The 27,909-nt window shown below is 35.2% G+C and overlaps 1 protein-coding gene across 40 annotated transcripts in view; it reads left to right on the forward strand.

Moving 5' to 3' along the window:
* Positions 1-27,909, forward strand: part of RIMS2 (regulating synaptic membrane exocytosis 2) — a 471,979-nt gene that overhangs the window by 275,733 nt on the left and 168,337 nt on the right. For 36 of the 40 annotated variants that reach the window (XM_074145864.1, XM_074145875.1, XM_074145871.1 and 33 more), the window contains 2 exons: positions 515-668; positions 17,249-17,317. In XM_074145864.1, the coding sequence (XP_074001965.1) occupies positions 515-668; positions 17,249-17,317 (223 nt within the window). Of the gene's footprint in view, positions 1-514; positions 669-9,295; positions 9,323-17,248; positions 17,318-27,909 lie in introns of all 40 variants that reach the window. The other 4 variants (XM_074145858.1, XM_074145859.1, XM_074145860.1 and 1 more) reach the window with 1 other exon arrangement.

Below are 27,909 nucleotides of genomic sequence, written 5' to 3' on the forward strand. Positions count from 1 at the left end.
ACATTATTGGTAGTTATTATAGAATACAGTTGCTCACATATTCATGTCTAGATACAGTGTTTTTGAAAACAATATTTAATATAACAAAGCAAAACTGTTTACAATTGTTTTATTTGTCCCTATTTAACATAGTAGTAAACAAATAGCGATCTTGAACTTATCATCTAATACTGATGGTTTCTCAATTTCTTTTAGAATTGTTTGTTAAAATCCCTATTACCCATAGTTATATGTTACCAAAATGTTGGAATCTTGCTGACTAAGTTGCTACAAGATATTTGAATACTGTCAAGGTTGTCATAAGGTAATAAAGGTTTTGTGAAAGATTTTTTATATATTTAGTGTTTTAAAAGGCACGGGTACTACTTTCATATTAAATGCTAGATTTTTATAAAAACTTCAGACAAAGTCCTTAACAATAAGTGAACAATAGAATGAGATTTATGAACATACCTATTTTAAGATATTCTGTTATGTAATGCTTTCCTACTTTTAACCATTTTTTCTTTTTTAGATTCTTATTGAGTTAGAGACAGCATTACTAGATGATGAACCTCACTGGTACAAACTTCAAACGCATGATGTCTCTTCATTGCCACTTCCCCATCCCTCACCATATTTGCCACGCAGACAACTCCATGGCGAGAGTCCCACACGGAGGTTACAAAGTAGGTTGTTAATTTTACACACTGTGCATAGTTAATGTGTAAAGTGTATTAAATTATTGTAGACGGGAAGCTGACAGAATCTGTATGTTCGTTTGTAGCTGTTATGAATTAGGTCATTTATGATTATTGATGAGAGTCTGACATGCTACAAATGGTAATACTGAACACTGTGCAATACACCAGTTTTTTCTTGTAAGACTACCTAGTTCAGATTCTGAGCTTGAGCAAATTATCTTAGTCTTTTGCAATGTACTATTTTTATCTTTAAGTCCTATCTTCTATATTGTGTTTATCATTTCATTTTTTAGCCAAAAGTGAATGTGCAGTACCTTTCTCTTTAGCTCATATTTCTTAAAAATAAAGTGACCTGTATATAACATCATATATTGCTAAATTAATACCATGGCCTGTTGCCTTGTTTAATACTCTTTTACGTGGTTACATTCACAAATAGAGTTGCTCTTAAAATTCTATTTGTAGAGTTTTGTATACTTGATTCACAGTAGTTTGACGTTATCAGTAGATGTTTTGAAAACAGAGTATATACAATATGCTAATAAAAATAGATACATAAGAATAAGACAGTAAAGGTGAAAATCTGTTTTCTTAGTACTTCATTGCTTCTCTAGTTTAACTGCTCAGTACTGTCAATGATTTAAAGCTATCCTTCACTGAATTAACTTCATGAAATATCAGTTGACGCTGATATAAAAAAACCCCAAACCCCCAACAAACTAAAAGCTATTTCTAAGAATTCTTTGGTGTTTTTTAAGTCATTGTGTGTGTGTGTGAATATGTTACACACATAAGCTCACAGAATCATATGCGTGTGTAGTCACACAAATAAGCTTGCATATTTCATACATTCTATGTGGATTCTCTATTAAATAATTCTATGTATATAAGTATTTCAAGTACTTGACAGTATTTGTTGTCTGTGCACTGGATCGTGAGAAGGATTAAAATGCTCCATATCATAATATTCTGAGACAGATACATTAACAGAGAGTTAGAGTGCATAGCCTTCAAACTGTGAGATTATACTTACCCACAAAAGAAAGAAATAAATTATAGTTAACAGGTAAGCAGGACCATTTCCATTCAGTCCTCTTCAGTCTTCTCACGTACCATTACTGTTGTTTTAGTAAAGTTTTAAAATTATTTTTCTTCCATAGAATCACAGAATCGTTTAGGTTGGAGAAGACCTTTAAGATCATGGAGTCCAACCATTAACTTAGCACTGCCAAGTCCGCCACCAAACCATGTCCTTCAGCACCACATCTACCCATCTTTTAAATACCTCCAGGGATGGTGACAGGTGGGGTCTCACCTGTCCCTTCTGAACAGCTTGTAGACATCAATAGCCACATCCAATCATGGGATTTCTCCCACCAGGTTTCAGTAATGACAACTATGTCGTAGCTTTCTAGCAGCATGGTGGCTTCCAGCTCCTCCTGTTTGTTGCCCGTGCTGCGTGCATTGGTGTAGGGACACTTCAGCTGGGCTGTCAGATGTGTCACCTTCTTAGAGGAGCACCCCTTAATTCCTTTGAGGTATTTCACTGGTGTTTCCTATTATCTCTGAAGACCCTGGCCCATCTCTGTAAGACTTCAAGTGTGCTGCAGTGTAGCCAGCATGTCTCAGAGAAACACGCTGAGGGCCCTCACTAGCACTCAGTCCCACTAACCTTGGGGTTTCATCCCACAACTTGTCATGGGCAAGCCTGATATTTTCCCCCTCCCCTATCAAGCTTAGTTTAAAGGTCTGTCAATGAGCCCCGCTAGTTTGTGAGCAAAGACCCTCTTCCTCCTTTCAGAAAGGTGAATCCCATCGGATGCCAGCAAGCCTGGTACTGAGTAGGCCATCCCTTTATCAAAAAGACAAAATCGTGTTGGCAACACCAGCCACAGAACCATGTAGACTGGGCCCATCTGCTTCTTCCAGTGTCACTACCTACAACTGGAAGGAAAGTGAAGTTAGTGAAATTCCAGTTTTCAGGAAATACTCGGTCCTGCAAACAAATCCTGTTTGTTTATAGTAATTCCTGTCTGTGCAGTTAAACTGCCATGAAAAATGAATAAGACAGTATCTGCTTTATTTTGGAAAAGATTGTAGTAATACTTGACTAAAGATCTGTTCAATGATACTGACTCAAAATACGAAAGAGAGTATGTTTTTTTTTAATACTACTAACACCAATACAAATTATGTGCTCAAATGAACAATCTTATATGCCTGTCTGGAAACGTAGAAGGAAGAACTTATAAAAACTTCTGGTTTGGTGGAACACTAAGATTTGGTGTAGAAGTCCTACTTTTCAATGAAGGTGATTTAGCTTGACTGTCCCCAGAGCAATATATTGGCAACTTGACTTTCTAAAAACTTCAGCCAAATAAGCAGTGTCAGACATTCACTGTGATTGTAGGAGTATGTAAATTCTCCAACAATAAATTATGCTATTTGCATTCATACTGAGATGGACATCCGATAAAGAAGGATTTTCTCTAGTGTCCTGGGAATATATGCACTTCTTGAATCCTTGTGTGTCATAAATAATTTTAAGTTTAAACAGATAGTTTTACATGTGCAGAACAAGGTCTCTTGAAATTAAAATCCCTCCTTTATGGGAACTGGAAAGGCATCCAAATGGAAACTTAGCATCTGGTCAGAGTTCTGCAATGGTAGCAGAATCCCTTTAGCAATTAAAAAAAAACATATTTTTTTTTTAAATTGATGTCACATCTCTGACGTGGAAATAAAAGTATTTCTTGGTGTCCAGAGAAGTGCTAGAATATCCTATTAGAGATATCCAAAACTCAATTGGACATGGCTGTAAGCAATACAATGCAAGTTGGCCAAGTCTGAAACAGGTGTTGCACCAGATGACCTCCAAGGGGCAGGTGAAGGGCAGAAAGCACATCTTATGACTGTTGGATTCACTAAATAAAATATTTCTAATATATTATTAACATATAGAAGTCTGTTTCTTTTACTTTGTTTTGAAGGTTTCAAAAGAACATTAAGTTAAACTTAATTTCTTAGTTTCCTGTGTCTGACGCTCTTTTTGTATCCTTCAATAACAATTCTATATGATGAAACAGAAGATGTTATCCAGGGGCACATTAAAACAACGTGAAAAAAATCTCCAGAATAAAGACAAGGCATGTCTAGCAAGCTTGTCTACCTTAGAACACTTACTGTGCTGTTACACAGTAGGCTGATTTCAATTTCTGCATCTGCAAAATCCGAGCAATTCAGTCCTCCCACCTTTTGTTAATTTCTGTCAGGCCTTTGTGTATAGATTTAGTGAGGACGATATGAAGTACTTTACTGCATGCCCCCCAAAATTGTTAGCGTGAGAAATAGCAAGAGAGATATTTTGAATTGCCAGGTGGTTTGTTGTTTGTATAAATACACATCTACACATCTAATCTTTCTTATCTTCATGATTGCCAAGTAGCTATAAATACATCTATATTGGAAGATAATACTTAAATGTTATTCTCTGAAGGTAGTTTAAAAGAACCACCTACACTTACCACTTACTTATATTCTCTTTTTAATATCACTGAATTGTAGCATTCCTGACAAAGAGCAGACTGTCAGCCCTGAAGACTGAACTCTTACATTTACAGGTAGCCAGTAGCAAAGTGCAAGCTTCCCATAGCGTCTCATATGCCATTTTTCAGGAACCAGCTTTCAGAGACAGTAACTTAGTTTCTACATATATTTATCTCTCAATATTTTTGAGTGGGCATTATGTTGTGGTACAGACTGATCTAAGCCAACTGTCCTCCTTCTTTTGCCCAGTCATCTGATCCATACAACCCGTTAACTTCCTAGTGAGGAAAGATCATTACCATGCGTTTTCCTTCAGTATTTTTTGAAAGTCATCTACTTAGAAATGGGAACATAGGATTATGACTTACTAGGTCTTTTAGCTAATTATATTTCAGATTTTCATAAACAGACTAGTTTTTATCCAATGAGTATATTTTAAGCTTTTCCTTATGTGAAATGTGAGGTAATGCATAAGTCTATTTTACTTATCATGCTGAACTTTTGAGGTGAATTTTTACAATGGCTTAATTTCCCTCTAACTTTTGACATAAAATCAGTCATACATTAAGAATTCCAGACAGCATTAACTAGAATTACAGACAAAATGAAGTTCTTTTTTAATTGGCTCAGAAAAGAGATTGTAAACAGAAAGGATTATTTTTAAAAAGATTTGGGAATTCCTGTCATTGGTTTGGCTACAGTATTATTGTTCAATCTCACATTTGGTAAGATGCTTACTACAGATTACATTGAAACTTGAATGTGGTTTGAATGTTGTGTTCAAAGCTGTTAGGATCAATGGGGTGGAAGTTATTGTTAGTATTACCATTCATTGAGAACTGATACAGAAATCAAGCAGGGCTTATACCATGGGATTGCAAATAAAAAATTATGTCCTCTCCATGTAGCCCAGAATACAGAGATAACAGACACCAAATTGGATCTGAGGCATTCTTATTCGATCTTTTACAGTTATGTCTATGTAATGTGTGCATTTGTGCAGTAAGAGCTGGTAGTGTTTAGTACCAGAATACTGATTTATTGTGGATTTTGAAGAACAACGATTATTTTTAGTTTTATATTGACTCTGAATTTGTTTTAGAAGCAGATTTTGTTTTACTTCAGGCATTTTAAGTATTTCCAGAATGCTTAGGATTACAAAGCAACTGACACTACTTTTCTAAGACAGATTTTGCAGGTTTAAAACCAAGCTGTCTGAATTATTGATCTGCAGACCACAGAGAGTGGGTGTGCAGTGTAGATAATGGCTATATGTCAAAACAAGAGAAGAAATATGAAAATAACAGTAAAAACAGACATTTTCAGGTCTCTAGTTACAGCATAGGTACGTACAGCAGTGGAAGGAGGGCTTTTAATTGCCATGAGAGTGCACAATATGGTTTGAAAAAGAAAAGTGAAGTTTTATATTTCGAGCATCCTTACTAAGAGAAAAGTAGTAAATCTATGTGAGAGAAACTGCTTAAAAAAACATCTAAGAGACTTTAGAAATGACAGTGTTTGGAAATCAACATATAGAAGTCCAAAATGGTGGATGACATTGTATTTTTTCAAGAACTGAATACCAGAAAAATCAGTCAGGATCAAAATAATTATAAACAGACTGAAGTAGCCTTCTTTTAAAATGAATTTGACTTTCATTACTTTTGTAATTAAAGTAATCAATGACTCCATTCACTGAGTTGCATGATTATTAAGGCATATAAAAAATATGGAGGGAAAAAAATTACAGTAATGAGAATTTAAACTGTGAGGACAAAAATTGAGTATAGTTATGCTCTACAAAAAGATCTGCATATAGTGCACAAAAAACCTATATATAATATTGCTTTTCCACATTTTATTTATTCATTCAAACTGGAATAAAATATTCTATAATGCAAAAGTGTTTTGAATCACATGAAAAGTTTTCGTCATCTTCTTTTGTCAGCTTTGTATATTTTCCCGTCAGACTATATTTTCTCAGGCAATGCTGAGAATTTAACACACAAAAAATTATTACATATAACTAGAAAAAACAAACTGATAGACTGAACTCACAAATAAAGGAACACATTGTTTATTATTTTTTAAAAACACTTTTAGATGGACTTGTCATTGCTGGCTGCTGAGAGGTTTTTGATTTTTTTAAGTTCTGTGGCTGTACCATAAAATCAAAGATGAGTTGAATGTTATAACTGTTAATTCAAGCCCTCTCTTCCGTTATTTAAATATTAAAGTTTTCAAGTCTATACTGTAGAACATTAAGAGATACACTTGGTATTACCAAAATCATTAAAGTTTAATAATAATTAATTACAATGTATCTGAAACTGTAAACTATGATATCTGAGCCCCTGCATTTCAAACCTCAGTCTTCCAGCGAAAGCTATTGACTTCCTTGGAACTCTGTGGAGTCTCATTTTACTGCAGAATCAGTTTCTTGCTGTCTCAGCAATTTCCTTTTAGTTTGTTGTGAATACGGTAAGTTAGTACAATAATTTTAAATCAACGTCACTGAAGCTTACTTAGGGAATTACAATAAAGCTATTCACTAGAAGGTAAGCGAGTGGTACTTAATGGAAACATGCATCAGTGGCTTTTTTTCAAATTATAATATGGAGCATTTTAAGGTCAGTGACATAGACTGTGAATGATGAATGTATTATAAGAAGTTTACCCTAGAGAACAAGAATAACACTTATTTTTCTGTTTCATGCTTCTTCCTTAATTTTTCTCTTTCTTTTATGGAGCACAGGCCTTGGGCATGTTCTCTTTGTTTGCATGCATTGATGATTTATTCATAGTATATTAATATATAAACCAGTATTGTATTTATTATACACCTATGATTTATTATATTTATCGTACATCTATGGTTTATTAAATACTTTAATTAAAAGGTATTTAGCATGATACAGGGGTGTCTGAAAAGGCCTTAAACTATCAAAATATTTTTCTTCTTCCTAATAAAAGAAACTTATTTAAGATATTAATTCTGTGCTGTTTGAAAATTTTAAAATAAACTTTATTAAATTGTAATTAAACTACAAAAATACTTAAAATTCTGTTTTTAAGCAGTTTAAGGAAATTTGATTATTTAGAATATTGTTGACCTGGTTACTTGATAGAATCATACTATTAAGCTACTCTTCTGTTATGTAATGATGTCAGAAAAGCAATGTTCTTTGTTGAAATAACTTAGTGGATAGGGTAAAGTAACCTTGCTAGGTAGTCAATAAATAGCAAGTCAGGTGACCTTTAAAAAGATTCTAAAAGATATAGGTCCATACAGTAGCATAATAATCTATCATATAACAGTGTGATGGTTCTGATGAAATTTTCAGATGGGTTTAATACTATTCTGATTTTTTCCTTTCTGTTTGTAACCATACAGAAACAAACATGGGTTCCTTAGTCCTCACTCCCATTATAACCTCAGTATTTTTATATTATTGTGCTCTTCAAGAAGCTCTACCCTTTTACAGATTTTTTCAGAAGTTAAATTCAGAAAGTCCATCGTTTTTAATTATATAAATAATTGCTAGACTCTGTCAATTGCTTTTTTTTTCTTTAAGTTTTTTTCTTTTTTGGATGGTACACTTGAACCTTTGGTGACTTTCTGATGTTGCTGGAGTAAACTAGAAAACTTCCCCATACTCCATTTTTCATGATTTTCTAGCCAAAGATGAGTCAGTTTTTAATGAAATCCATAACTGGAAGAGATTAGTACCAAGGGATAAAAATATTAGAGAAGTTACATAGTAAAACTTGTATCTAAAAATTTGTAAATGATGCTGAAAAAAACCCCAGTTTTTCACTTTGAAGAAAATTAACTGTCCAAGCCAAAACCAGCACAATAGCCTAACGGAATTCTGGAGCTGGGCCATAAAAATTAAATATGTTTATTAAGAAACCCAATTTGAAAATATATAGAAATAGGAATTGTAAGTAGTAAATTATTTAGTGATATGGTCTACATATTAAAATAGTACCTGGATGCCAGAAAAAGTGTTACTTACCAGAAGGTACCTAGTCATCCAGTGAATTCTTAACAGCACCAGCTAACAATTCATTTTTCTTCTAACACTGTCATATCTTGTCATCTGAGGTGCATCATTTACTCATGGACTGTCACTTTAATATTGAAGATGGTGTCTGTGAGCTGTTCAACTATAAGAAATAATATCATCATAATAATTCATAATATCTTGCTAAGATGGCAAGGTACTATTCATGTTATTCTGACTTCCTAGCTTCTTTGTATTACCTTATGAAAGTCACATTTAAAGAATCTGCAAACACAAAGTAGCAATTCACATTTCCATAACTGTCCAGATGTTTGCATACTGTCAAGTTTGCATATTGTCAAGTTTAGAAAAACTGGTATGGTTGTATGGAAAGCTAAAATACGTAAACCAGCCAGACTTAAGGAACACAAACAATAAGTCAGATATTGCAATTATTTAATCATTGTGCTCACATCAGGACTCTTAAATTCACTGGTAACAATTATATGTAGATAATATATTCATGTATGTACATATTTACCGAATCAAGTCCTAACCAGAGGCAGATTGACTGGAACATCACTTCTGAGTCTGTTAAATTTCAAGTAGGATTCATAGTTACATCTCAAGGAAGTTCTGCTAATAACTTCCCGCTGAGGGGGAAGTTATTCCCCGCCAACAGCGATGTACAGTAACTTTAAGGGTAGCAGCTCATATTACATGCCTAGTTGAATATACATTTTGCCCTTAAAAATTTAAACACTATCTTATAGCAAATATGCAGTTGTATTTCGGAATTGGAAATTACTTTAATAGCTCTACTAATCCTCTGTGACTGCTGAGTATAAATGTTGGTCCAGAAGTTACTGGCATTTTTGTGGTTTAATTTCTCCTAGCTGCTTGAGTGTTATTGTTTTGAAGGAATGCGGCCTATGATATCAAATTCTTCAGTCTCCAGCAGCAATTATAATGAAGTTTAAGGTTCTAAACATCCCTGTTACATGTATTGATTCATGTATTTTTCCCTGACACTACTTCATTTCAATATTTGTTTTCCAGATAAAGGCTTATATTCATATAATTCAGGTAAATTTTCAGCATGCCAGAAAAGCTTATTGCGTCCATATACATGCAGAATTTAATTTGATATTTTATTGGTGTGCTTTTGCTACCTATTGTGCAGATGCTAAATTGCTTAAATGTTCCTTGGCTTTTCGTGTCTGCTTTTCAGTCATAGGTCTTTTGCTGGCTTTCTTTATTCTTAACATCACAGTATTGATATTGAAGCAGTATTGTAACACTATACTTGCTTTGCCTGCCCTTATTTTAGGTAGAGCTTTTTTAGGTAAACTGTAGTGAGCTTTATTAACTATACTAGGAAAATGCTATTTTGCTTAAGCTTTATTAAAAGGAACACTGTTGTATTACAGCTGTTTGAGAACTAGTGTATTTTTAGAATACAGACATGGAGTAAGTGAAGTACTGGCAAAATCAGTATTTACACTGATACATATTTTTACAGTTTCATACTGATTTAAATCCCCAATTACAAATCCAGTTGCTATATCTGAGAAGTTTGCCTTAATTAAATATAAATAAATTCATAATGTACTGGTTTTACAAGCTTAAATTATGTAGTGCATTTCACATGGGACTTTTTGTAGTTCCTTCAGTTTTAGTTATGGGAATCTCTTTAAGAATTGGTCCACCTAATTATCTTTAAGTTATGTTTAAAAAATGAAATACACATAGTTAAGAAGATAGATCCAATACCATGGTGGAGAGAAACGAAAACCCCACAGAATGTTTCTTGAGAGTAGTATTAATAAAACCCAGTTTCCATTACATCCATCTTTAGTATCCCATGTTTCTTCTATTCCATTCTCTCCTAAAATAATCCCACAGTCTTCTCATGTTTTACAATATCTTCAAATGGGAAGAGACTGTGGATTTGTGCATGTGTGGATTAGCCACAAATTTTAGCTTGATAATGTTTCTTTTTCATTAAGGGGTTCTAATTTGCATCTCTGTCTATGCAGCAACCATTTTCAAAGATCTGTAGGAATTTAATTGAACTTGGTATTTATACCCCTCTGTCAATGTAGATGACATTGGTCAAAAACTTTAAAAAAACACTATTATGTGCAGGAGGATGAAGTGACAGATTGGCATGGAGACGGCAGGATTGCATGAGAAATTAGCTCACACTAAGAGCCTTCAGACGCAGACTGTGTGAATATGAGAAAGCAAATTCTTAAGACAATTGTCGTGAGACTGATTTTAGGGTTGCTTATACGTCAGCTTTGAACACACAACGATTACAGGCAAGGCTAAGTTACTTTAAGTGGTTCTGAAGGCCTTCTGTGAGATTCAGGGAAGGAGCTCGTGAGCATTCTTCACTGCCCTTTGTTCCCCAAGGAGTCCACAAAACCTTGTAAAAGCTTCCAGCATTGTAAGAGGCAGGATTCCCAGCTCAGGAGCTTGGTCTGCTTTCTTTTTTCTTTTTTTTTTTCTTTCCCCAAAGAAAAACAGAGAATTCCTGAGCCATGAATCTGGCACTTCCTTCTGTATTTAAGCTGACTCACCTTATTTCTTATTCTATCCCCTGTCCTAGTCAGTTCTGATAACTTTATTCGTTGCTCATATAGGCTTTAGTAGAGTTTTGAACCTCACGTGCTGTTGTTCTTCTCGAGGCCTATGTCAGAAATATCAATGGTCAGTACATGAAGCACAGAAGGTATTATATCTTGCATTGTTTCCCCTGTATATTAATAATAAAGTGGAGCACAGCTCTGCCAACTTCAGTTGTCATATAGAAGTCAGAAGATCATACAGAACTCTCCACAGGCTTAGGTTACCTTGCAAGAAAATATTTATGATTGCATGTTGTTTCATTCATTTAGAAGAGTTCCAGTTATTTAGAGTGTTATGGAGAGAAATGTGATGCTGTCAAAGGAATAGAATAGAATAGAATAATTTCAGTTGGAAGGGACCTGCAACAATCATCTAGTCCAACTGCCTGACCACTTCAGGGCTGACCAAAAGTTAAAGCATGTTATTAAGGGCATTGTCCAAATGCCTTTTAAACACTGACAGGCATGAAACATCCAAAGAAGATTCTCTAAAATTTCTGCAATCATTTTTATATTATTTTTATTTAGAAATTATTAAAGCTTTCCATGGCCAGCAACACTGCAGCCTGTGGAAAGTTAACAAAAAAAAAAAGTATTTGATTCATAGAATGGAATAAAACACCTCACTTCATTCTTCATATTATTCCTAGCCATGAAGATGAAAAATAGAAAGATTTTTACACTAAGAAACCACCATATTTTAAATTCTTTTTCTGCCCAGTAGAACGTAAAAATGTAAATAGCAAAAATGGTAAAATAGTAAAAATTTAAATAGAAAGTACTTCTTAAATGGAAAGTGAAAATAATGGATCTAATGCTTTTTAGGTGGTGGGGTTATTCCCCACCCCTGCAGTGAAAGCTACAGTGCAACTGTAGACTTCCAGTTCTAGTGTGTGCAAGCTTTTGCAGAGTTGTCGTGCTGTGGGATCGTAGCTTGTACAGCAGTGGTAGGGAAGGAGGCTGCTGAGGGTTATCAGGTTCTGATGGGTCTCCGTGGTCCCCAAGGTAAGCTGTCCCTGGAAAACAGTTTTATTGATAGTTTAAGGCTATTGACCGAAACCTCCTAAAGTGAATGAGGATATATCTTTTGATTTCGCTGGGGTTGGTGTTATGCTGATGAATTAAGGCAATTTTTGTGTGGCTTACATTAGCTAATCATACAGCACGGGGTCTATTTTGCCTTCAGTCTGTAACTGTAATAACCATTTTTCCTGGTGTAAGGCATTCAAAAGTCCGCATTTACCATCTGTTACCACCCAGTTATCAGACAAAATGGTAATAATATCCCTAAGAATTTTTTGTTAATAAGCTGTATTTCAGTGCAATGGCAGTGAGACTTAATTAATGCCATTCTTCATGTATAAAATCCATCAAAGAAAAAGTTAATTATATGCAAACCATTGGCACCAATGCATTTATTTGATGCACCCGGTGTCCCGGGTGTTACATACTTTTTACTGAATTTCGAATTTATGTTAGAATGGATTTAATCTTCTAGCTCTTGAAATAAGTACCATATTTTATAATGTATTTGTGAAACACTTGAAGTTATTCATTAAAATACTAAAGAACAGTTTCATTAGCAATATTTCTTTGGAATAATTTGTGAAAGGCTTCGTTGTCACATTTCCCAGATAAACTATGAATCGTTCTTTCTCTGTTTTATGGTCAGTGGTTCAAATTAGATAATGAAGTGGTATTTTGAAAAGACGTGGCTAAGGTGGGACTGAAGCCTAAATCTTCAAATTTACATTGTCAACAGGTTAAAAAGAAAATTAATATCTAAATATATAGCAGATGAAATTACTCTTTCAAATATTATAAGAAATATTAAACTTAACTGCCAGCAATTATACTGGTATTTCAAATACTCAGTTAAGTAAAGAATTTTGACCCATGCACTTTCTAGTCTGTTCCATTTCTGAAATTAATGAAAGACATCTTAAATAAATATAATCGGATTCCTTTGCAGCAGTTACATATTGCAGGCAGTACTTGAAATTACATATTTAATTGACATGCTTTCACAGAATCACAGAATGGTAGGGGTTGAAAGGGACCACTGTAGATCATCTAGTCCAACCCCCCTGCCAAAGCAGGTTCACCTAGTACAGGTTGCACAGGATGGCGTCCAGGCGGGTTTTGAATATCTCCAGAAACAGAGACTCCACCGCCTCTCTGGGCAGCCGGTTCCAGTGCTCTGCCACCCTCAAAGTAAAGAAGTTCCTCCTCATGCTTAGATGGACCTTCCTGTGTTCAAGTTTGTGCCCATTGTCCCTTGTCCTGTCACTGAGAACCACTGAAAACCTTTCTGAAAACACTGATTTCCAAAAATAAAACCAAGTAGTTAATTCTGGTTTAAGTTTCATCTGACTTTTTAACCAGCATTTAGATTTACATTTATAAGTAAATGTGAAATATTCCTTAAACATGATTATTTTTCAGATTTTTTAAATTTATTAGTAATTATATTTGGCTTAAGGTAGCCTCTGCTTGAGGAAATAGAATAGATGACCTGACCTGAACAAGCTTCATATCTCACCTTAGAGGAAAAGTTTTTCTATTCAAGGGTTGTCAGCTATTACAAGACACTCTCCTGTTTGCAGGAGCAAAGGCAATTGGAGAAAGTCCTGATACCTGATTCTTTCCTTGACTCTACTTTTCCTCTAATCCCGTTCTTAGTGCAGGTCTCAGTCTTTGCCAGTTCACTTTCCCCATGCCCCAGCTCTTCCCTGCAGCTTGGATGGGAGTGAAAACAGTGGGCTGTATATAAAAAGAGAAAAGGGTCTCTAGATCCTGGAAGGTGATTTGGAGTTGAGGTATTCGGAGATTCTGGAAAAGCTGGATGAGGTTTGAAGGGACAAAAAGAGACTCCTGCCTGTTATACCTGTGGTATCAGCCCAGGAAGGACATGGACCTGTTGGAATGGGTCCAGCAGAGGCCCACAAAGATGATCAGAGGGCTGGAGCACCTCTCATATGAAGACAGGCTGAGAGAGCTGGGGCTGTGCAGCCTGCAGAAGAGAAGGCTCCAGGGAGACCTTATAGCAGCCTTCCAATACCTAAAGGAGGCATACAGAAAAGATGGAGAGGGATTCTTTATCAGGGAGTATAGCGATAGGACAAGGGGTAACAGTTTTAAACTGTAAGAGAGGAAATTTAGGTTAGATATTAGGAAGAAATTCTTTACTGTGAGGGTGGTGAGACACTGGACCCGGTTGCCCAGGGAAGTTGTGGATGCCCCATCCCTGGAAGTGTTTAAGGCCAGGTTGGATGGGGCTTTGAGCAACCTGCTCTAGTGGGAGGTGTCCCTGCCCATGGCAGAGGGGCTGGAACTGGATGATCTTTAAGGTCCCTTCCAACCCAAACCATTCTAAGATTCTATGATTCTGTGGTCTGTTGAAGCTTCTTAGTCTCTCTTTTATGCCAGATGTATCCTGTGACTACTCCAGCATATCATTTTAGCTATGCAACTGGGAAGTCTAGAGCCCACTGTGAAAACAGCTGGCTATTTTCACCCTCAGAGATGCAAATCTTTTCTCCAGAATACAGAATATAAGATTCTAAAAATATCTTAAAGCAGATGTACTTAGCTGTAAATATAAACATAAATAAAAAGCAACTTCAGTTGTAATTAATTAGATTCATTCATAAGGATGAATTAGATGATGAGTAAATGACATTCATTCAAATCATAGTTGATTCAGCCCTCTTACGTCTTTCATGATAGAAACCTTTCCAAGCATCCATGTGATGACCATCAGCAAACTGTTCAATTGCCCCCTGCTTCCCATTCCACAATCCTCTGACTCTGAGAGAGCCTGAGCGATGTTATTGGCATCTCTGCACAGCAGCCGCGGTATCAGTACCAGGGTTACCAGAGGCCAGAATCATGCTGCTGTGAACTCCCTTAGGGAGCTTCTGCCTTTTAGATCCCAGCCAAATTCCAGCCAGACTAGTAGGGCTCTCTTGCTTAGTGTTTGGTCACAATTTTTGTCCTTGTTTAATGGCCTCGTTTTGAATTAGTGGCTAAGGAGAATGGAGACTAATCCTTCTTGCTCATTGGCATGTTAATCACCACACCAGTGGCTCTGCTGAAAATGGCAGCAGGAACAGCATCACAGGTGGAATGGATGCTCTTTCTTTGGGAAGCAAGGGAGATTTTCATTGGTCCTCTGTGATACTATAATTATGAAACTAATCACATTGAATGTTGTCCTTGTCAGACTTAATTGCTTTTAGAAATCCTGGTTCTCAGAAAGTCCATTAAGAGGCTGAAAACTTCCTTAACTCTTTCCCTCATCTTCTAGGTTTTCTCGAGTGCTAATTGTGATCACTTGTTTGCTATATCTTGTTTTAGAAAAATACTTACTATTTTTTGAAATCAACAACACCTTTCCCCCCTCCCCATTTTAGCACGGCTATTTCTAAGCTTTTAGAATAAATGAACTAATGATTCTACCATGTAAGAATTGCAGGGCATAGGAAACCAAAGCATGGCTTTTCTTGTACTAATTTTAATTTCCTTTTTGTGAAGGAAAAAACCCCAGCATTCACTGCAACTAAATAACAATAATTAACATTGCTCTACTGGAATTGCGTAACGTAATGCCAGACTATATTGTGTTTCCTAAGAATTAATGCATATCACATTTATACTATTTTGTAGTTGAATAATTTTTAACAGAGCAATTTTTATCCGAAAAGAAGTAGTCTGCTCTCTAGTTTATAAATTCATACACCCACATCTTGATTGCTGCAATCACTTCTGAATTCTCATAACAGGCACAGAAGAGATAGAAAATATACAAACAAATACAGCAGGAACAATCAGAAATATGGAAGGGTTTGCACATGCAAAGGAACTAAATAATATTTCAGCTCAAAAAGAGATGGCTGCGAGAGAAACCAGAATGCTGATTCATGTTTCTCAGAATACTGAAGCTTGGAGGACATTGTCTGAAGTAGTGTAATAAAGGAAGACAGAGAGAAATCTATTTCACACAAGGCAAAATTAAACTGCAGAACTTACATAGCATGTTATAGAGACCAAGAGAATACTCTGACTCAAAAAGAAAATATATGAGTTTGTGGATAATGGGTTGAGTAATGACTTAGGATAAACAGGATGGCTTAGGAGAAGTCTCAGTTGCCAGGACCCCTGCCTGCTGAAAGCTAGAAGGGTACAACAGAGAAAACTTTTTTCCATACAGACCTTGTAAACACACTCAGCTAAAGAAGGACCTTCCACTGTCCCCTGCTGGGTAGACAGATGTTAGACAGTCTGACAGATGACGGCAGTTTGTATGATTGAAATAATTTGTAAAATTTCTTTAAAATGAATTTTTTTTTTTTTATTTTTGTCAAAAATCCCCTTGGCACTTGTTCTCCCAGTTTTCTGTTGGGAGGGGTGGGATCCTTCTGTGCCAGTCATTCAGATACAACATTAATCCTGCTTTGTCCTGGGCTTCTTTAAGTTTACTCCTAGCTTTTACTGGTAATTTTTGTGCTTGTTTTTCAGAATAAATCATCCTGTGGTAGAAATAAAAAAATCTCACACATGATTGAAGGCTTGGTGACAATTAGATTAAATCTCCTACCTACTAGTTACCTATTTTTAGATACAGATAAGATACACCATCTTGCTGAAGAACAGGGTTTTCACAAGTAAAACAAATAAATGAATAATTATTATTCACATGCCAAGGCTTAATTCTGATGTCAGCGATCAAATGCTCTTTAAAAGATGCCACAGAAGACAGAAGTAAAATTAAGCTAAACACAAACTGACATATATTTTTGTCCTTCGTGACCTACATTTTTTCTCTAATTGTGGGTGTGGAATCTGCTTTTGCCAACTAAGCTCTAGCTATTCTGACAGGTGTACTCTTGTAGAACATTAATAGCTTTTTTCCTCTAAAGTATCACAGAGATATTTTGCTTTTCAGGACACACTATATGTGTGGCGCTGCCTCTTCTCCTTATAATGCTTCTCAGTGCCCTACAGAAAATATTACATCCGTTTAATATTATTGCTATCATTAATCTTTTTGGTGTTCAAAAACTTTGGGGAGGGATGGTGCCTTGTATATGAAAACTTGGAAGATGAACAGTGTCATGCCACTTTCTGTGTGGAATGAATACATATAGATAAGAAGTATATGAAAATATTTCATAAAAGCAATGTTGTGGAGCTGTATTTCAACATTTCATTATATATTACATTGAATATTTAGATTAAAATAATCGGTACACTAATATTTGCAATAATATAACATTGGTAATTTTCCTTATGCTCTGCATTATTGACTGAGGATAGTTTTAACTTACAGGAAGATAAATGTTACATTTCTGATTTTTTAAATTTTTTTTTTTGGCAGGGTCCAAAAGAATCAGCGACAGTGAAGTCTCTGATTATGACTGTGAAGATGGAATTGGTGTTGTTTCAGGTATTACTGTCTAAATTTACTCTTCTAGGTTCAGTAGAAATCCTTCTAATTTATAATTTATTATTATGAATTTTATAGTGTTTTCCTAGTGAAAAATAAGTGGAACCTAAATGTGTGTTTTTCCAACAGACACAAAATGAGTTTTATGGGTAATGCATATTTAACCACAAAAATTACCAACGGAGGGAAAAAAATCAATGTGTGAATTTCCTTGTTGCTTTTATAAAATGATAAATATAGCACAAAAGTGTTTTTCTGTTGAATGTGAAGAACTGTTTATTTGACTTTTTTGACAGACATTTGGGTTTGATATATCCTTTAAAACTTCATGGTGGAATAACAGCACTGCCAAAGGTCTGAAACCTGAACATTTAAGGCAGGATGAGAGATATCTTAACAGATAATATGTTTTACTAAGAAGTATTGGAATTGGGAATTTAATAAGTATTTGAGATTAAAATTGTCATGTGAAAGAGTATTTTTCCAGCTCTTCTAAAAGATAACACTGTAATCATAGCTGAAAACAATAAAATCAGAGAATCATATGTTTTTGCTGACTACAACAGAGAATATATTTAGGATGCAATCATGCCACCTTTAAACCAGTACTGATGGCTACTGGTACCAGCAGAGTTGGCTTCACAGTGCAGTGTGTACTCTGTTATCCTACTGCTCTACTGAGTTTTTTAACCCACTCGGAATAGTCTGTGTTAGTTTTTGGTTCCCTTTGGTCAGGCCTAGCTAAAGTGCACGTATGTAGTGCTTTGTGTACCTTACTTACAAGGGGGGAGCAGGATATGCTGCCTGGTCGGTCAGTATGTGTTGCTGTCATGCAGCCACCCATCAGCGTACGTGCAGCTTTCACATCAGGTGTAACATGCTGCTGGCAGGATAAGGAAGGGTATATAGAAAATGGGAGTCAGAGGCTTTTTACTACAGTTGGGCCTGGGGATAGAGGGAAAAAAGGAGGTAAGAAAGGCTATCCTTGATATTGCAAGATGGCATGCAGCCAGGTGTTGATAAATCCAAACATTTAGTGAGCTACCTAATTACTTGAGTTTGCACAGTCCTGTCTTAAAAACTGTTACCAGTCTGAGTTCAGATGTGTTTCTGTGTTTACGTAGTCATTCCCATATTTCCAGATATTTCACAATTATCTCTGCTATGTTTCTTTTCCCTTGCTATAGGTCTTTTGCTTGCTGGGAAAATGGGGTAATGGATTTTTTTATTAACCAGCATGTAAATTTGATTAAGTAGCCCTTTTTTAAACTAACATAATAATATGTACACTTTGTTGTACAAACAGGGCAAGTCATATTGTTGGCATGTTTATTGGCTGTGGTTCACTGTAGGTGTCTTCCTAGAATATCTAGAAAGTGTACACTTAAGCTCAAGTTGTCCTTGTTCATATTGGAACAATATAACCTTGCAGATTTCTGCCGTAAAACTTATTCTATCCCCAATGAATATGCTTTTTTTATCTTTTCTGCATAAACATTCAGATTTTTGTTAACTCTGCTCAAATTTTGCTATACTCTAAGGTTCCAAATTTTTTCCCAGAGACATTCAGTCTCTGGGATGTTGTGGATGCAAGACCACTAAGTTTATTTCCTTAAATCATTTATCTTCAAACAGCAAGAAGCTCAGTTTTCCGGTTATTACCTTAATTAGAAAGATACTTAGGGCATTTTTATATTCCCATTCCCCTGTTTGCTTTACTGCAGTCAGAAGACAGGAAGGATATGTAACCAAAGTGGTGTGAAGCATTGGAACCAGAGAGTCAGTGATCCTCAGAAGTCCCTCGTTCCTACTCACTGTGCTTTCAGTCTTAGGTTGGTTAGCTTTCTGTGGGTGCTTAGAAGTCACTAAGGCTTGCCTACTCTCCCAAAGGGAAGGATTTCCACATTCCTGTTTTTCAGTTAAATTAGAAATGTGTCAACCTAACTTTGGAGTTTAATAATAAAGGCAGGAACAAAAAGGTGGTTGATGGATGTATGTCTAGAGTGCCCAGTATGGCCCCATTTTAAAACTGAAATCCTTGTATTGTCCTGGAAAAAGGTACTGAGTTTTTCAGAAGTTTTACCAGGTGCTTGAACATCAGTGGAATTCTTGTGAAACACCTAGATGTACAATTTTATTATTTCGTAGGCTCCTCTTTCAACAACTTGTAAAGTTATGGCCTTTACAGTTCAGTGAACAAATCTACTTCCCTTACCTGAGTGTTTGATGTACCTCTAGTTCCTTTAGGATCTTTTAGCTTTTGAATTTCTGCTGACAATTCTACACCTTAGTTGCATTTTAATTCAGACTGGCTGTGTGGGTGGGAAAGTTTGATGTTCTTTTGGTTTTGAAATATTTATTTATTGCCTTTCTTTTTTGTGCTGCTGTCACTATGTTTGCAAGTCTTTTGATTTATCCTTGCCTTGTCGTATCATCCACATTCTTCTCTTGTTTAAGGTTCTTCTATTCATTTGCAGACTCATCACAATCTTGGTTTAACTGTATACCTTCTTTGGATTAAGCCATTTGTCTCTCTTTGTTCTCTTTCTTTCTCACCTACCCCAGTTCTTTCATTTTGTATTTTCAGGTTTTATTTAACATGACACTTCACTTTGCTCTTTTTCCTTCTGCTATATAAATACTGTATCACATCAAGTATGTTTGCTAACATCTGTCAGGTACTCTCAGTGATCCTTTACATAAAATTAATGCTTATTCAAAGTATTGGACCTGTGAGCTAAACTCCAGGAACCTGTAAGAAGAGCAAGAATTCTCTTTTAGTTACTTTTAAATTTACATTTATTCAAGACAGTGGACTAGATGATGTTTAAAGGTCCCTTCCAAGCCAAACCACTCTATGATTCTATGATTCCATGAAATCCACGGACCTTTGCTGATCTCATTATTTATTTATTTATAGTTCAATGAAAGATATATGCTATCTGGCTTCCCCATGATCCTGATCAAAACTGAGATTTTTCTCTTTCTCCACAACACCTTTTTATATAGCTTGTCTGGTGTTGGTCCCATAAGGTCAATTGACTTCGCCTTTGGGTAAACTCGTGATAGGTAGAAATCCAACAATGGAAGAACTTTCTTAATGCACATATGTAAGCAAGATTGTGTTAGACCATATTTGCTGAAGCAGAGGGAACTTTATAAGCTGCAGTTCCTTGCATCATCATCTATTTTTAATATATCTGCTGTTGCTGTTTGTCACTGCTGTGGTTCTTTTGATCCGCTAATTTAATTTCCTAATGATGAAATGCTTAAATTATTTCACATACTCTTCTTTTCTTTAATTTTTACAAAAAATTCAAACATCTCTTGGAAAAATTATTCATAAAAGCTATCAATTCTGGTGGATTGGATCTTATCTCGCTTAGACAAACTTAATAAACTTTAGTCTTATGAAAGAGAGTGTTGTTTCTGTCAACAGAAAAGGCTTTTAAGAAAATAATGATAGAACAATTGAAAAACTTCAATCTGTGTTTTTCTGGCTATACATGTGTTCTACACCAGCTACTGTCAGAAAAGGTTATAACATATTATGTATTGAAATAAGTATGCAAAAGTGATTTTTCACAAGATTTTAAAATAGCTCTCTTCATATACAATATACATTCATTTCATCTTGGGACCAAAACAACTAGAACAGAATCTCTATTATATCTCATCTCTGCTGGATTTAATCTTAGCACAGGCCAGCAGAAGGAGAGGCACTACCAGTTCTGTTTTTGTCTTTGAGATTGCTTGTATGTAGCCCTCAAACCAAGTAAAGCATTAATTTTGCTGTCCTGAACCGGAAACTTCAGCCCTCATAAAGGTGCCTGAGATCAGCAATTCTGTGTGGGAGCACATTAGCATCTTCCCATGCTGCTTAGAATGCTCTTATGTGCTTATTGATAAGAGCAATGCAATGTTTTTATATTTATTTTAGAAAAATTCCAAATCATCTTACAAAGCATGATTTACATTTTCATAATACTAAATACAATTCGATGTAAAGCAAGGTGGTTTTGTTTTGGTTCGGTTTGGTTTTTTGCTATTTCTATTGGCCAAAAGTGAGTGGGCATTACAGTTAATGAAGTTCGATGAATATGGACTATAATTTCTAAATAGTTTTCTTCTCAGCTACTTCCTCATAGTGTATGTTGAACACGCTGTAACCTACTGAGTGAGTACAAGTAACCTACTGAGTCTGACTTTATGAACAGAGACATTTATTGTCAAGACCATTTAATCATAAAAAGTCTCACTTATCATTGCTGTAAGACTTCAATATTAAGTGAGATATTAATGTTTAAAATTCAGTTCTACACCAATAAATCATCTGCATGACATCATTTTATGAAACACTTGTAATCTTATATATGTTTTAACAGATGAATCCTGGAAGAATGTAAGGCAGTGAATTCAGCATAAATTGCATTGCAAGTCTCTGTAGAGAAGAGCTTTTCCAAGTAAAAGAATGCAGTCTCCAGCCTTTAGAAGAAAAGCATTATAGTGATAAGTTTTTCTTATTATGCAAAAGATAGCAAAATGTTTCATGAGCAAGTAAGAATACAAATAAGATATTTATTCAGAGTATAGTTAGAGCCAAATAGATTAGAAAAAATAGTAAAAGCCAGTAAAGACATTCTTACTGGATTTACAAAAATTATTCTGCTTTTGAAGAAGAACGAAAAGCAATTATTCATTTTTTCTTCACTTCTCAAAACACCTGAGCAGTCCTTTGTTCAAAAGAATTCTTTTACTGTCTTGTTGCAGCCTCGCCTGCAGAGGAAACAAAAGTCCTTTTCTCTACTTGCTGGTAATGTGAACTGAATTTTTATACCTGAATCCTGTTGATGATTGTTGCTCAAAGCAGATACAGAATACAGAATGCTTCAGTTACAGCTTGAAATCAACTGCCTATTGAAAGACGCCTTACATCATTAGTACATAGAGTGGATTACTTCTACCCCTACTACAATAAAGATTTCATTTTATATCACCAGCTAGCCCTAAATGGGAGTCTGTAGTGTCCCAAAAGCCCAGTAATTACAGACATAAACATTGACAAGCTTGTTTTGGTTTTTTGGGGGGTTTTATTTCTTTCTTTGTTTTATTTTTTATTTTTTATTTATTTTATGTTGATAGCCTTTCCCCTGCTCTAAAATCTGTTCTTTGTGGGCTCTTCCTTGAGTAAAAAATAGCATTGTGTCTATGTGTCTCAAAAATTCCCCCCAAAATTGGAAGTCAAATTCAAGCAATGTTAAAGTAGTTCTTACTCTTACCTGTTAGATCAAGGGGTCCTTAACCATTTTCCTTACTTATAAACAGAAGAGGTATATATTATTCACACCTTTATGCCTACAGTTCTTAATACAGGAATTTTTATTATCATTCTCCAAGCTTTTCCTTGTATTTTTAGTTTAATCTTTAATGTATAAAAGGTGAAGTTTAGTAATACTTTTACTATTTTCAGAAAAAATTCTTTAGTATCATTTCCCCAGCTGACAAAACTTCTTTCTTTTCAAACATCCAAATTCTCTCAATTAATACAATTTTTCAAAAACCTTATGTTATGTTTTTAAATATAAGCTGTAAGATGTAACTAAATTTAAGTTTTATTTTCAGATTATCAGTAATTATCAGAAGCATTCTCTTTGAGTAAAGTTAAGCAAATATGTACTCAGCGTATTAATTTATGTTCTGCCACAGTTCTGATATCTACAGAGTGACAAAGGCATCTAATAGTTAATGGAAAGCTGCAAGGAAGTTGCATTCCTATCAGAGACTCTCTTGACAGATACTTTTCATATAAGGAAAAGTCTAGTTGGGATGAGTTACAAATCTGGTGATGAGCATCTCTAAGAAGGAAATGCTCCATGAAAAGACAGATAAATTCCAATCAGTGAATTGTCAAGAGTGTCAAGAGGAGGCTAATTTGGGGGACTTGCTAGATGGCGAAAATGTACATGGATGAGTACTTAAAGAAGAAGAAACACTATCTGTATAGTAACTGTGTTTTTTTCAAGCTTTGTATGTCATACTGGGTGTAGGGACAGTACTGAGAATTCAGCAAGCTCTGGTTTATTACTGTGTGGGAACGCTCTTCATAGGCATTAATGATCAAAAGAATTGTCTCAAGTGTAATGGGCCTGTACATGCCATTAGTGCCGTAGTACAAGCTAAAAACACCTCTTGAGGAACTCAGTTACTCTGCCGCAACTAACCGGTTATTCCTACTGTAATGTTTTCTGTTTCACTATATATTCATTCTTCCCATATTTGTAGAATAATATTTTGATGCAAAAAAAAAAAATAATCCCCAAACCCATGCATAATGTATCTTCAGTTTATAGAGTATTCAGATATCAATAATTCGATTTGGTTTATCAGTTACTGTCAGCACTTTTTCAGAGGACATCCAAATTCTGCATTTAGATGTTCAAATCACCATAGAAGCTGAGCACATTTGTATAAAAGAACTGAACCAAAAGTTGCCAATGTGTGAGATCTTGGTATGTTAAGCATTTCTGGCAATTTGGTTATATAATCTTTTTTAATTAGCACTTGTTCTAAGCCCAACCACAGTGAGTGTTAAAAATTAAATATCTGATAAAGAGAAAGCTTGACGCCTCAAGTAAGTACAGATGTTTAAGTGGAGAAAACACCCCTCAGCATTAGTGTCTGAAAGAACTCAATTATTTTGCCTGTGATAAACAGCAATTCTAATATTGCGTTTCTAGAACAATTTTCCTACAAAGAGTTTCGCTCAGGTCAATCAAGCAGTAAGACATCTAAATTAAAATATTCATTAGTACTTTTCAGCTGGATTTTTTTAGGGTTATTTCAGTGCTGTTGATGTGAACCTCGTATTTGGAGGTTTGTGATTTTCTGTAATTTTCTGTCCTAAAGCTGTGGAATTTCGTAACAATTTGTTAGTATTGACTGAACATGTACCCTGCATAGCATAATATTAGCACAGTACAGCCATACTGTGTGAATGAATACTTTAAGCCAAATATATTAATATTTTCTCTTAAAACACATAAAATTAAAACTCCAAGGAAGCTATATTTAACGTGCTTTGCAAAATCCTTCATTTGATGCATCCCATAGTTTTAAATTAAACCTTCCCATGAAGAGAAGGTGGTGGTGGTGTTGCAGATATCTTTGTCACGTGCCAATCTTTTAAGTGTCTGCAGCTCACAGTTGTGTATTGCTGATTATCTGTATACTGATTATCAGGTTCTGTGTGCTCTGTACATTGATTTAAGAGGCTTGCCATAGTTATAGAGCCCTTGATTCTATGCTAATGACTTCATATTTATAGTTGCAAGCAGATTCCAATGTTTATCTTATTTTTGCTACTGCTTTAAATAACTATCTGCTTACTCAATAGCAGCTTCTTGGTCAAGTTGCACTTACGACCTGTTTTTACTGTCTATAATTTCTTTCCACAAGAAAATATTTTTATTTTCTTTCTCTACCCTTTCTTACAAGACATGAAATATTTTTGAAACTGGAAGTGAAATCATAACTTTTTCAGTTGAGAATGTCACCTCTCTTGAGAGAGGCATGTATGTTTCAACTCCTGGTCAAGCAAAGCCAGTCATGTTCTAGAGAGAATTAAGTTCTCATGTTAGGAGTACCAAAGTTAATACTTCATATCCCATGGTCAATCAATCGTCAATAGCAGCTTTAAAGCCTGTTTGGGGTTTAGAAGAACTCCAGCTTTGATTGCTAAACATATTTATTACAGTGCTTGGCCACTTCTGTGGTGTACAGCTTGGTGCTAGACATGTTGTTAAGCCTCCGGAGTGAGCTTTGTGTTAGTCATCTTCCTGAAACTTTCTAACTGAGGAGCTGGCCCATTCCTCTCTCTGCCCCTTGTGTGGCTGCAGGGTAATGACAGATTGCTTGTCCTTCCTCTGGACCTCATGTGTCAATGAAAGGCACAAATTTCTTATATGTGGAAGTATTTTATTTGATAAATAGTAATTGCAACAAAAGGCACTGAAATTCATTGAAAGAATAAACAAGTGAAAGATGATTGAATCAATTATTTCAATATCAGCAGGTTCTCAATATATTTCATCTTCCGAAGTTCATTGTTAAACAATTTCTTAGGTACTTTTTATATTCCTGCCATGTCTCACTGTATCCAAGGTTGTTTCTTATACTTTCTAAATTTTGGGTTGAAAACCTATGCCAAGTGAAGTCTCAAGGTAGAGTCTAGTATGTGCCATCTTTTTCATCTGGTTTCGGCTGGCGAAAAAAATCTGTGCAGAGGTGAGATAAAGACATGATGGATCCTACTGGCTGGGCACACAACTGGGCTGCACTGTCTCTGTGATTCAAGCACAGACAACCGTTTCATTCTGCAACAGCAGTGGTCATGCCAAAAAAGAAAAGATATAATTAACTATACTTTTTAAAACTATACTATTCTGATCTCTAGGTTCAGAAAGTAAAATAAATATTACACTGGCCCTGAAGCTTGGAAATCTGCATTTATTTGTAAAAATAAAATAGTAAATAAAACAATAAGCCAATGACATTTTCAATAAAAAACTAATTCAAAAAATAAATAATTCAAAAAAATTGTCCACTGTTATAAATAAGGAAAGTTTGGTTTAAAATAAGTATAAAGACTTGAAGACCAATGAATCATTAAACTGTGATATACTAGGACCAAGTGCCTTCAAGACAAATACTGTAACTCTGAACTACTTGATCTGCCAAAGCTGCCTTTAGGCAGACTTGCTTAAGTCAAAATGGATCAAGAAACTTGCTAAGCTCTTATGTTTTAGATCTGAAAATTTTGTACATGATTATACTTTTTTCTCCAAATGTGTTTCTCAGAACTGCCATAGTCTGAGTGACCAGTCGGCTAGCAGATTTTTAGATTCCCAGGAAATGAAAAAACAGTTTTCATCTTATCCCCGTTCAATTCTTTTAAAAAATGATTCTGAGATATATTATGTCAGGAGGAAATGCAGGGCTTTGGATCCTGAGTGGATGGAAGCATGCTCTTTGCATCCTTGATTTTTGAAACTGAATTCAAAACATGGCATCTCCTGTGAGCTGTATCTACATGGCTGTGTTAACAACATGTAGTTTTTTGGATCTTTTTTCTGAAATACCTGTTTTGCCTCATGCATTCATACAGTTTAAATATTTTCCTTTGCAGCTGAGATTTTGAAGTGTTGGAATGATAATGACTATGCTCAAGAAACCTAAGAACCTTACTGGATCTATCCTGAACTCCTTTCTCTCCACATTAAACATGTTAATATTTTATGGTATTGCATCTTTATAGAATGGAAATTTTTAATTGAAGTATTAAAATCTACAGATGTTCACAGAAGGTTGTGTTCTGTGAAAATCTGATATGTTTTTTTTCAGTATGAGGTAGCATTCTATGTTGCTTTGACTCCTAGCTTGTGAAAATCTGTAGTGTGAAATAAAGCAGAGAGCTACATTAACTCTACAAAACTGAAAGATGACTCCGGAATTAACTCAGGTTAGTGGGTTGCCCCACTGAAACTGCTACTTTTCAGCGTGTGAGCTGTTGGCAAAAGAGAAGTTTATAAGTATAGGAGGTTTTGTTTTGAGTGAATTAATTATAAATTTCAATGTCTATTTTTGGCAACAATGCGTATAGAATATTAATTTGTTACTTCAAACACAGCTTAACATGTCTAGTTGTGTTGATGCAAAAATTATTAGAAGTGCTGATAGTTTCTGCCTTCTGAAATTGTTATAAAGAAGCACTACCAGTGTTAGTTACCAGAAATCATTGCATGCCTGCTTCCAATTTCATGTAAAACATTTTTTGATCAGGATTATACTTGACAATTTAATTAGATAGTCATAAATTTTGATTTATGTGCAAGCGGTCAACTATAACAAGTTAGAGCTGGAAGAGGCTTTTTGTTTCAATGTAATTAATTTGTATATGTATACAGATTTAGTAAATTTAATTGTGTTGATTTACTAGTTCTCACTTCTAGGAATTTTTTAGACAAGGTAGGGGGTTTTTTGTGTTTTGTTAATTGAATTCCTTGCCCTTCACTATGTTCATTCAGGTAGAATACCTTATGCTATCGCTGTTTCCCCTTGTACTTTGGTGTCTGTACATACCAAATATTCTATAAAACTGCTGATTGAAATGTTGGATTTTTTTTTTAAAAGGATTTTTCTATTTCTTCATATTACTGCTTTTCATTATTTTCCTCTCCCAATGCTATAACTGTGCTCTGTGTATGCAGAATACTAAGAACTCTCTCTGCATCTTTTTATATCTATAGATACAGATTACTAGGATAATAATAGACAGCATTCTGTCATGTGTACTTGTACAGTAATTGAGGGGGGTTATTTCATTATATATAAGCTTGTAATAACTTGCTTTTCACCTATGTGTGTGGTGGGTTGACCCTGGCTGAAAACCAGGTGCCCTCCAAAGCTGCTCTATTCCTCCACTTCCTCAGCTGGACAGGGGAGAGAAAATATAATGAAAGGCTCCTGGGTTGAGATAAGGACAGGGAGAGATCACTCACAAGTTACCATCATAGGCAAAACAGACTCAGCTTGGG

The sequence above is a fragment of the Numenius arquata genome, chromosome 3, assembly GCF_964106895.1.
Source record: "Numenius arquata chromosome 3, bNumArq3.hap1.1, whole genome shotgun sequence".
NCBI lineage: Eukaryota > Metazoa > Chordata > Aves > Charadriiformes > Scolopacidae > Numenius > Numenius arquata.